At 36.4% G+C, this 12,353-nt stretch overlaps 2 protein-coding genes across 3 annotated transcripts in view; one reads left to right on the plus strand and one right to left on the minus strand.

Moving 5' to 3' along the window:
* LOC140744896 (glutamate receptor ionotropic, kainate 2) lies at positions 1-11,701 on the minus strand. The gene is made up of 18 exons (XM_073076593.1): positions 11,594-11,701; positions 11,227-11,507; positions 10,013-10,120; positions 9,512-9,583; positions 8,887-9,222; positions 8,320-8,411; positions 7,904-8,020; positions 6,936-7,127; positions 6,479-6,628; positions 5,939-6,139; positions 5,603-5,860; positions 5,259-5,482; positions 4,775-4,912; positions 3,805-4,003; positions 3,109-3,337; positions 2,682-2,797; positions 2,172-2,324; positions 1-355 (listed from the first exon to the last, which is right to left on the minus strand). Exons 2-18 carry the CDS (start codon positions 11,318-11,320, stop codon positions 173-175), a joined length of 2,862 nt encoding a protein of 953 aa, XP_072932694.1. The 5' UTR covers positions 11,321-11,507; positions 11,594-11,701; the 3' UTR covers positions 1-172.
* Positions 11,673-12,353, plus strand: part of LOC140744898 (glutamate receptor ionotropic, kainate 2) — a 21,845-nt gene continuing 21,164 nt past the window's right edge. Inside the window, exons 1-2 of one of the 2 annotated variants that reach the window (XM_073076597.1) lie at positions 11,673-11,832; positions 11,896-12,033. In XM_073076597.1, the coding sequence (XP_072932698.1) occupies positions 11,754-11,832; positions 11,896-12,033 (217 nt within the window). In that variant the 5' untranslated portion in view covers positions 11,673-11,753. Of the gene's footprint in view, positions 11,833-11,881; positions 12,034-12,353 lie in introns of both variants that reach the window. The other variant, XM_073076598.1, reaches the window with a different exon arrangement.

The following is a 12,353-nucleotide window of genomic DNA, read 5'->3' on the forward strand; positions in this document are numbered from 1 at the left end:
AAAAGTATTTATTTGTTTTCGTTAAAATATAACAAAGCAATAGATCAGAAATATAATATAACTTTTATATTATCGTAATTCTATAAACTTATTGCGTTAGTTACAGTTATGTCATGTAAAATAACAATTTTTATTTATTTGTTAGTAACTCGTTAAAAATTAAGCATAAATTTCATTGCATTTGCTTTTCTAAGTCCATGAAATTTTCCATGCTCAGCGCCATATTTTCTCTTTTTTGTGATGAATTTGAATCGACAGATGAGGTTCGATTGGGGTTCCGTAGCACCGGCTTTTGTAGCTGGAAGAAGTTCAGTGACGCCTTCAACTCCTTGACGAAGACTTCTTTGTGTGTTACCTGCTCAAAAAAAGCAAAAAGTATCAGCCTTTTTTACAAGTGAGAGGCTTTTGAAGTCGCAAGCGTTTAAGGCGGAGATTCTGGTTTCTGCCTTTGCGATTTCGACAGGATGACAATTTGTCGTGGACACAAATTGTGGTTTATTATTACAAGGATTGAGGTTACTGGGTTCAAGGAAACCATGGTCCGTGGAGAGAGTTTCAAGAACCCGGAGTTTCCCTTTGTACTTAGTGAAGCCACCGAGGGGATTTTTCTGACAAGAAATCTCACAAAACCCGATCACCAGAAGGTGGGGTATCCCCCACCGACACAAAAATATACTACGTATATTATTTTGCTGTTGAAGGTGGTAGATTCCTTTGTGGTTCGATTCCGGCGGCACCACCGCCACACCAATTTCTGCCTCATAACAGCAGCGTTAAGCGCTGTTGTGTTTTGGATTGAAGGGTGTGGACATACTTTTGTCAGGCGTTCCAGCTTAGTCCTCAGTAGCACTACCATGAGTTGGCATAGAAACGCCACTATAGAAATTGTAAATAGAAAACTATTGTCATTTTGCTAGTGAATAACATAACTACTATCGTTACGGGATTTCTTGACAACGTTTGTCAAATTAATGACTCATGGGACCGAATTTGTATGCCAATAGATCATAATGACATTCGCTAGCGATTTGATTTCGATAGGTTTTTTACGTTACGAGTGGCTCACACTACGGAATTTAGTTCTACGAGTAACCACCAGAGGCGCTGTACAATTTTTCATACATTTATTTTACGCAGTCGCTAGCGAGTAATACTTTTGTAAACTCATGGTAGTGCTACAGGTGTAGCGGCGCACCTGTGGCCGAACTCGGGTAGGAATATCTAATCCTATCTGGGTTTGATTACAGATGTCCATGGGTGGCAGTAGCCACATACCATCAGGTGGATTGCATGCTCGTCTGGTACTCCAATATTACAAAAAAAACATTATTGATTCTAGTAACAATATTTGGTGCTCCAGAAAAATACATTGGCTAAATCCTTTTATGATTACTCAAATTTGACATCAATTATGACAAATAATGCTAATAATAATAACAATAGACTGATTAATTTATGCTTCCATTCTATGATTTAGTATTAATATAAATTAATTAGACACACATTTTCCGCTTTATGTCTTTGATTAATAAAAATAAATGAAGTAACAAGTGATTAAGCAAGCGATAGAAATGATTTAAAGCATTTAAATCATATATTTTAACGGCAAACACAAATTTAAGAAAATTTGAACGTGTGTAGTTCGTTAATTTAACTTTGAGAAATTCGAGATTCTGGGATACATATCTCGCTACACTACATGGCAGGTTATAATATGACATCTACATCGTCATCAACTGATTTACGTCGACACTGATGACCCGCGGGCGGAGCCTACGAGTCTACGAGTATAGTAAGTGTTCATCATCATCATCATCATCATCATCAACAACCCATTAATGTCCCACTGCTGGGCACGGGTCTCCTCTCAGAGTGAGAAGGATAAGGCCATAGTCCACCGCGCTGGCCAAGTGCGTATTGGTAGACTACACATACCTTTGAAAACTATTTTTTTTAAGGATTTCTCAGGTATGCAGGTTTCCTCACGATGTTTTCCTTCACCGTTTAAGCAAGTGATAATTAATTTCTAATACGCACATAACTTCGAAAAATCAGAGGTGCGTGCCTGGGATTTGAACCTCGGACCCCTCGAGCGAGAGGTCGAGTTTCTTAACCACTAGGCTATCACTGCTAGTAAGTGTTACATAAATATATATTTAATAAGGTCTTACATTCTCCCGGACGACAATATTGCGGACTTCATTCATGAACTCAGCTGCGGTGATGATCAGACAGAACACGAGGCCCACGATCAGGACCACGAACGCTCCGATCAGATTCTCCATTTCCAAATCTCCTTGAACGTCGTTCTCATCTTTTGTTTCCTAAAAAGGAAACCTTGTTTTAATATTAACAGTTTCATGACGACAGCCACTTTCTTGTAATACTTAACTTATTATTATAAGTGCTAATGCCGTTTAATGAGATCAGTATCCTCTGAGTAAGGTGCCCTTGTTGGAACCTTCTTGAGTACAGCTTATGCTCATACAGCACCTATGGGCATTTAAAAAGATATACGGCCTCGTTCTTCAGAGGTCGCTGGCTGGGCGGTTCTAGCTCTCATGCTTAGCATCCCCAGCAGCCCCCTTTTTTATTGCCTAGTACAACAGCTAGAGCATACCATAGTTTTATTTATGTATTTATATGTCGTAGTTATATTATATTATCGAATTATTTCTTACCACGCATTGATGTTTCACATTTTTCTCTTCCCACCATTTGTTTACGGTTTTCTCTAATTCATTTGATTCTTTCAGACGTAAAATCGCTCGGTTTATGTGAGTTCTAAATGGTGAATCTGTAAAAAATTACATTATTGTAAATTATGTTTATGTAATATATAAATGTTCAACATAAAAAAAAAATATTTAAAAAAGTGTGGAACCATTATTTTACAGACAAAATAAAAATGCCTTTATGCAAATATCAAATGGTATACAGTCGAAAATTTGAAAAAATAAAGATCGTAAGAAACATCTCGTGTATCTTTCTCTTCGTAACTACAAAACACGCCTCGGCAGGGCTTAACGATGTTGTTACAAGGCAAAAATAGGATTGGCGGTCACCTTTAATATAATAGAAATATGGACAATACAAAAAGATATATACTTGCAGGCATTGCGATTCCATAATCTTTCGAGTCCAATTCTTCGCCGACTTTCTTTAAATCGCATTCACGCATAATTTTGTATTCAATAGTGCAGGATTCCATGAAGAATGCATACTTGTTCTTCCCATTAAGTACCCGCTTTACACCTTCCTCGTTGCTTTTCACCAGAACAGCTGGATTTGCGACCATATATTCGTAAATTCGTCGAAACGTTTTGTCCTTCGACTTCTGTGTATAGAAGATTAAAAAATAGGTTAATATTTTATGTACTTTTGGATAAAAAACTAAAGAAACTAAGCTACAATCCTTTCTACGAGTATATTAGACTCCTGAGCACGGTCTTCTGACCACAATCTAGAAGGGCATGTAGCGTATTCCACCACATTGTTCCAATATAGGTTGGTGAAGGGCGTTACAGAAGCTGGTTAGTGGCCATCCCACGTCGGGTGTTTTCAAATCGCCGGCTTCCGAGGGTATGTTGAACCTCCAAAGCATGGAAAAGTGCATGGCATTTGGACACTAGCGGTCACCTATCCTACTCTCATCCACGCCCAACGGTGCTTAATTTAGTAGATCGATTACAATCTAAAGTTCCGCACGCTATAGGAACTGATATTTCCATTATGTATTATTAAAGTATAAGTAGATATAAGAATAAATTTTGTAAAAGGATTCTATGGTTAAGGCCAATTTACCTCAAAAAATTTAAAAGTAGAGCCTCCTTCTACAGCACCGTACATAATTTTGTTCTGTTTCGCCAAATCTTCCACGCTGTTAATTGGTTCATTTTCTAACGCTGACGTCATAGACGCTGACAGCTGGGCAATGTAAGTCTGGCAGACTATCACAGCGAAGAACCACCACATACCACATACCCATCGGGTACCTATAGCTCTGTGAAAAAATGAGAGATATTTTTAAAGGTAGTAGAATCAGTCAGAAAGCTATAGCTCATTTCTTTAAAAAATCTAATATTAAATAAGTAATTGCATTTTATATTTGTTCGTTGCTTATCCTAGTTATCTATTTATTTGCTATATATCTATTTATATGTCCTTTTTTCACTCTCTTTTCTTTATATTCTCATGTTTGTCTTTCTTTTTCGATCCTTCTATTCTTTTGTTTTCTTTTTTCTACATATATTTTTTTCTTCTTTTAATTATCTTAAATATTAAATGTATTGTGCGCCGCCTTTGTATTTTCTGCACATCCTTAAGGTTAACTGGTAGAAAATGCTACTTAGCATTAAGTCCGCCTATTGTACCACTTGTTTTTATTGGTCAATAAAGTGTAATAAAAAAAAAAATCAGTCTTGTTTCACAGGAGTGGAACCGCACCCATACCTATTTCTAGTGTGAAATAGTTTATACATTTCGGTGGAAGTGTGTAGATAGACTTCAGGTATAACATGCTCTATATAAAGTTACTTGCGTCAATGAGCGGCAGTACTAAATACCATCAGGTGCTACATGCTAATATTCTTAAGTCATTTACATTCAATGTATAGAAGGAGTAGCAATAAATTAGAACATTGTCTAGGTTTTTCTAGCAGCGAGACATTTAATCATGTTGGCTATTTTATCAGGTGCATCATAATATTCAACAATAAATATAATTATTTTGACCACTAGGTGAACATTAGTAATAAGTAATGAAATAACTTACTTTGGTAAAATATCACAACCCTGAGTCATGATAGATCCCATCGTCATCCAAGCACAGTTTTTAAAATTCCAAATATTTTCTAATTCTTCGGGGTCTTTATCGCAAGGCTGCGGGTTTTCCCAATCTGCTGGTGATACCCTGATAAATAAAAGTATTAGTAAAGACGTATAATAAGCCAAACATCGGTAACCAATCAATCAGTCAATAATCAATAAGTCTGACGTAATAATAATAATAATAATGTAATAAATAATGTAATAAATGGGCTCTCGTTTATTGGAAAGACATAACAACGGCATGGCAACAGTGGATGCATCATTTTATGAAATTGTATTGTACGCTGTTTCAATTGCTCGGTGCGATACTTATGTGCTGTTGTTGTCGATTCATAGCATTATGTATCCATTGTCGTCGTTGCCGTTGCCTTGTCGGTGTCGTGTCGTCCTAATGAAGAACCTACTGTTAAATTAAACAAAATATTTACCTCGAGCAAATGTAAAGAATGATTGAAACAACGCAGTAAGCTGTCGCCGTATACATCCACACATCGACCGTATATGGATACAGGAACGAAAAATATCCAGGCGAAACTTTACGCTCTTTGGCATAAAGTATACTTATCCCAAGATTCATGAAAGGGACTGAAAAATCTACAACATTTTTTCTTTCTTTTGTAATAGTCAAATCACTCACTGCTAAGTCGGCTCTCTGGGAACAAAATACGTTATATTTATTTAGAAAAATATTACCTATATATTTCTTGACGTATAGACAATATTCTTTCCTAATTCCACAAAAGGTATAGTTAAGATCTATCATATTATTTACCTTGTCCAATATCTCACCTATCAGCCCATCCCATTTCTTCTTATCAGGGTCATACTTGCCGTAATGTTTCGTGACGTCTTTCGAAAATTCGTAAGTGTAGTTATAGTTTTCTTTTCTTAGTAGCTCAAATATTTTATAAATCAAGTCGACCGCAAAACCTTCGTAGTTTTCATCTGCATCTTCTTCAACACAATCTTTATCATCTTCTGGGCATTTAACTTTGTCATAAAAGTAAGGTTCAGCTTTGCCTGATATTACCTAAAAACGTAATGATAAATATAACTACCATTTCTATCGTGTGACTTATAAGAGGAAAAATATCATATCTATACTTACAATAAAATGCTTACTGTTTTGCTGAATATCATGACTTTCAATTGCAGGTCTATTTTCGATTATTTCACTGTTATTAGCAGAAAACCATGTCCCAACTGTGTGTCGTTTTTTCAAATATATTTCGTTAGCGTACAACGTATAATTTACTCTGCGACCTCTGTCATCAAATTCAATATGTCCAGTCACACCACTGCTTGTTGTCTAAAATATTTAAGTGGAAAATCTAATAAAGTTATTAAGCGCTTATTTGAGTACATTCTTGATTCCCATATTAATTTAATATTCCATTCCCTTCTGATGAAGGGTTTCAGAATGATCTTATATAGTCGTAAAGTAATGTCGCGTCTATATGCTTGACACTTGCCGCAAACTTTAAACCTCTACGATGGTTTGACTTAATTTGAGTAAGCTGGAATGGCATGTCAATCGAAACGAACGAAGCTAAAAACTCTATCCACACGTTTGAATTTGTCACGATTTGCTAAGGTTTGAACGCAGGTGGATGTGGCATTAGATTTAATGTTAATTTATTTCGTTTACTTGTAATATAGCGTTCTGTAGCAAAGCTCCGTATGACCATGGATCGGCGTCGGTTTCACATAAGCTGCGGTCTGGCATCTGGATATCTTCGACAATTTCTAATGCTTTAAGAACATGTTTGGCTATATCGTTCATTAAAAGAGCTTCAACCTGAAAATTAAACTAAAATTAGATTAGTAGATTAATCTATCTACCCACGTCTAGTTCGTTTTTTTTTAAAAAACGTCCATCTACCACTAGTACTTGTCAACGGTTTCTCCCCTCCACCTCAGTTTCGCCGGGACCACGATCTATGCAACTGGGTCGAAATATCGGCAATAAAAAACGCATATCGTGAGTACCCGTTACTTAATAAAATGTCTCAATTCCGCGATAATTTCCGTCTTAAATCATATATGGTTAAATTGTTTTATAATTGCCTATTTGTATAATGATGCAAATGTTTATATCATTTTACCTTCATATCAGTGACAGGAGGGGAAATATCGGGATTTTTCAAGCTTGTCCATTTCCCAACCCTGGGTGCCAAGAAATGCTGTGGGTCTTGAAGTTGGTCAAATTCAGTAATACTCAGCCACGTGACATTTGACTGTAGTACGCTTAGTTTGCTGGCGAGAATCGACGCGTCCATATTCATCAAAATATAGTGCTATAAAGTTAAAGACATTGTTTGACTTATATCTATAAAAAGATAGTGTTTTAATGTTAAACCGTTTTTTAAACTTCTTCGTTTTTCAACCTAACCAACAAACTTTTGTTTGTTATCTTAGGCTTTGTCATTTGATTAACAGTTACGTTACATACTAATTTTTATGTAGGTAAACGCTTACTGCAATTGAAGTCACTGCATAGGAATATGTTTGGTTACTGCAGCTCTCTTATATCTATTATTACATCCAGACAGAATAACTCTATCCAGTTTATAGGGCCTGTTTCCTGTCACTAGGGTTTACGCTGACACGCGTTTATTTTGCAACATTCTTCGCGACCTCGTACGTGTAGTACACGTGACTGGAAAATATCTATGAAACTTTACCAGTACAGTGATACAGTGACGACCCGCGTGGCGGAGTGACCACCATACTGGTCTGACGCGCAAAGGGTCCCGGGTTCGATCCCCGGCCAGGCTAAATTCAACATTTAGATTTCTGTTTCTGGGTTTGGGTGTTTTTGTATTGGTTTATGTGTGTGTCTATGGCACCCACGACACAGGGAATCCTAGTGTGGGGCTGTGAGTGTAGAAAGCGATACATGCTGACTACATTCACATGCGGGCAAGACACCGCGTGAAAAAAAGCCCTTAGTAACAGACCCTTGTAGTACACTCCCTTCACTTATAGACTTATACAGAGCAACAAGCAGTGAATAAGCATTATTATTTGTTCGCACATGAAGTAGTTAAAATATCTGTGTGGATAGCATTACTTGGTAATAGTTGACCATGTTAAGCGTTTTTGCTTCGTCCAAGTATTTTAGAATGTTTTCCACGTGGCAATCTAGTAATACACGGCTTCCTTGCAGAACGGAGAGTTCTTTAAATATCTGCAATTAAATAAACATTACATTCAGTCCAATAAAAAATGAAATAAATAAATCTCGTGTCACAATGTTAGTTACCGTGCTCCTTCGAAACGGCTTTACCGATTTTCACCAAATTTTATATTCATATTCAGTAGGTTACTATCTATTTTTCATACCCCTACGTGATAAGGGTTGTTCACCCTTAACATTTTTTTATTTATATGGCAACACAACGTTTGCCGGGTCAGCTAGTATTACATAAAGCCTTAATGCTTTATACACAGGTAAATAAATTCATATACGTATTTTATATTACTTACCTTATTATTATCACCTTCAGGGTTTAGTCTCCGAACAGTAATTTCATGTTGTTCAGAATGTTCAGCAAGTATCTTTTGAACTCGCATTAATCCTGAAGGAATATTGAATAGTAGTATTAATTAGTAGTTGCTTTACTAAATATATGTAAAAATGATGGCATTAAAAAAAGAGAATAATTAATATTAAAAAAATAAAGACAAACCCACTGAGTTTCTTACCGGATCTTCTCAGTAGAGGTCGCGTTCCGATCCGGTAGTAGTTTTAGAAAAAAAAATATTGTACCTGACAATTTGTAAGTGCCGTCGTTATTTCATTTCATTTCAAATTATTGTGAATGAAGTATTGCGAAGTAATATGAATTATATGAGAATGATAATTTAAAAATTATTTATAGTTTTATTACCAAATCAATTACTTAAAACTGCCAAGATTTATTGAATTTTTTTAGCTCCATCCGATATCGGGAAATGGGTCAAATTTAACTTGCAAGATTTGACCCGAACTAACATACATACTTACATTGCAAGTTAAATACAAGCTTGTAAAAAGATAATGAAATATATTACCAAAATCGTCTTCATATAACACTGCGAAATTCTCCCATTTATAATATTTTAACAGCATGGCGTATGCGTGGGAAATTTCTTCGGCAGCGGGATAAAAATTGATGGAAATTTTCTTAAAAGGAACTTTTTCTTCAGTTTCTTCCTCGTCCTCGTTTTCGTCTTCGGCTGGATCACTGACGTCATCGGGTTCCGTGACGTAATCGGGGTCCAAAGGTTGCCAGGTCGCCTGTATGTGTGGGATGTTGGCACGTGCACATTGGTCTCTTACGGCGTTGTCGGATATCGGGTTTTGAGGTCCCACGAAAGCTATTGGCTTTATCTCGTCGTTCGAGCATACTGAAACAGAAATATTTGAACGGAAGTAAACGTACTCATACCAAGCGTATGAGTATGTATGTGAAAAAGAGTTTTTCTTCAAATGGGCCTTTTCCATTAATAGAAGTTTTTGTCTCATTCTCAAATTTCGTTCGATTTTCGGGTATGGAAAAATCTTAGCATTTTTATGATTTTGCATTTTCAATTTCCATCAAAATCGTTCCCATGACAATTTTCAGTATTTTTCACTTAATCTTATAGTTTAGAATTTCGCCTTTCACGTACACAACTAACCCTTTATATAACATACCTTCTCTCCACATAGAATAGCTATCGGATCTGATCGGGTTAAGTATCTTGGGGTCCAATAATAAATTGTTCACTGTAAAAAAAGTAATTAGTTTTACAAAAATGTTACGTTTACTTACTAAAATAACATTGTATACATAATTGATAAATTATTCTCATTTTGTAAATAGATCCGTTCAAAATGCATATTGATTATGATGATGATAAAAAAGAAGATTCTTAGGCTTAGGACACATGGAGCGCTTTTCTTCTGCCTGCAAGTGGAACGCAACAGCATGTGCTGGTAAAAATATGAAAATGTAGGTAAATTACAGTTTCCACTTTCACGGTGCGATTACCTCTGCGTTACGATTGTCTGCTGTTTCCTTTGTGAAGGTGAGCAAAATAATATATTGAATTCTTTCTGTCCTACGGCTACTACTTAACTGCTGCGGCTACCAAGCGCACAAAATTGCGGTCTCGTCTCTATTTAAACAAAACAGTTGCTACTAAAGTACCGTACCTAATGATTGATCTCCTTCCTCGCCGATCTCTACTGACTTTTGGGCATGGTGCATACTTTCATTGAAGGCGAGGCGTTGTGTAATTGCTCCTGGTTCGAATACGCCAGCTGTAAATTAATGTGATCAACATTATTTTATGATGTCCTCAACGACACGTTTGCATAAGGCAGACGGGCTACCTAATAAAAAGTAGTCACCATCGCCTATATACATTTGCAACCGATGAGTCGCCCATGCGTCGCCTGCTTTGAAGAAGGGGTATTTTTATATCTCCCTTGATGAGCCTAGAGTAACATGTCATTATCAATTTTAGAAATGTTGTTGTTGTACACGGCTAATCAAAATATTATGACTCTATCAGTGCCGAATGTCTACGTTAGTGTGCGTATCTATTTACTATTTATACACAATTAGTTGTAGTTAATGATGTGCCGAGTCGGCCATTTTTGGTATTCGAGTACTTTAGTACTCATATAAAAAAGAATCGAGTCAGTACTCGAGTCCAAAGTATTCACAAAGTACTCGAGTACTTTGCACAACATACAGTCCAAAAGCACGGAAGAGCAAAAAAAAAAAACGCCACTCACTACACAATTTTTTACTTGTTAAACAAGTTTTTAATTGTACGAGTAGTAGTTGTAGTGTAAGAGTATCGTCAGTATTCGAGTATTACTGGTACTCGAGTATCACTATTGGTACTCGAGTATGCGAGTTTATGTAAGTACTCGAGTACTGACTCCAGTCGACCTGACTCGGCACATCTCTAGTTTTAGCCTGGTCGAAATTCGATCGTAACCATTATAAAAAGAAAAAAAATATTTATTCATCATGCTTAATATCTTCAATAGCTACCAAATTAAAGTAGCAAATAAAATAAATATCGATGGACCAACAAAAGAGAAAAAGGTATGGAACTTTATAAGTTGAAATTCGCCCAGTATGACCTCGAAATTGTACCGTAATCATAAATCGTTAATCATATTTTATTTTATTAAACGTCTATCTAAAGTCCGTTAAAGCTACCGAACAAAATAAAAACAAAGGAAATCAGATCACAAACAAAAGATGATTTTCTCAACCATTGTGTTTAGCCTATATTATTAGATGCTTAAGCATTTATTGAATTTCCACAACGATTTCCACAATGCTACGCCATATAAATTGGGTCATAAACATAATAAACAGGGTTTAATTTGTAAAACAAAAGACTTACCAATCGTGTACGAAATTGGTGTAATCTTCCGGTAAGTTATTTTCGAGGAACATTTGGAGGCACATAGAAAAACAAATAATAAAAACCGCCACATATTAAGTGTATTATTATTCGTCTAACTCATTTATAACGTTTGTTTTTCGTAACAGTCGGCCACACCAACCAGCGCCACTAAAGACGGCGACTCTCGAAACAAAATTAACTTACGTTGGAACGTCTATTATTGTTACTATATATTATTTGTCGAAAGCAAATAAAGCGTATTCAGCTTTAATTATCTCCTGTAACATAGCGTTTCAAGTTAACAATGGAAATATTTGTTACAAAATGTCACAAACAAATGAATTCCAATAAAACGGAAACGTGCATTGCCGACAATCATGACGAATATCGTCGCATGCTATGGCCGGCGTTTTCAACCGATGTGACCTAAAATTGTTTTCCAAAAATACATCAGACAGACGGTGTGGAGGCGTCCACCGCGCCACTACGCCGTCCAAACAATATTAGCATTTCAAAGGATCAAAATGACGTTTTACGAAATAATTTTATTGTTAACAATAATCAAGATGCCGCTATCGGAGGCGTCTTTCCTCTTTCCCATCAGTAAGTAATTAACGACTTCTAAATTCCAAAGTAAACTGTAAGTATAAAGTTTTGGTGTTTTAGGAGGGCTTTTTAACACGGAAACTTTGCCGACCTCGGAGTCAGCGTTTGAAAAGATTATGAAAATGGGCACAAGTAAGCCGTATCACGGAAATGCGACGAAGTTGACGGTCGACGACAGCTACTCCACTGCTTTAGAACGTGAGTTACTATAGAGTTTAAGAATTTGTATGTGTAATGTGTATGTTGTGTGTTTATGACAACTAGGGAAATAATACGAGCGACATTGAGCAGGAGTGACAGTTCGTGTCGGCGATGGTCGGCTGTCGCCGCTTCGTCGACGATCATGGTCAGTTGTCAGTCGCTAACAACTTTTTTTATAATTGAAGCAGCAAACGAGCATGCAGACCATCTGTTGGTAAGTGGTTATTGCCATACACATCTGTAATCAGTCCTAGATAAGATTAGAGTCTGTGAAGAGATGCTTCCGGAATCGAACCACAAAGGGTTATACCATTTTC

This window comes from Epargyreus clarus, unplaced genomic scaffold (assembly GCF_041222505.1).
Source record: "Epargyreus clarus isolate Ecla_fem2 unplaced genomic scaffold, WU_Ecla_fem_2.2 ptg000009l, whole genome shotgun sequence".
Classification (NCBI taxonomy): Eukaryota; Metazoa; Arthropoda; class Insecta; order Lepidoptera; family Hesperiidae; genus Epargyreus; species Epargyreus clarus.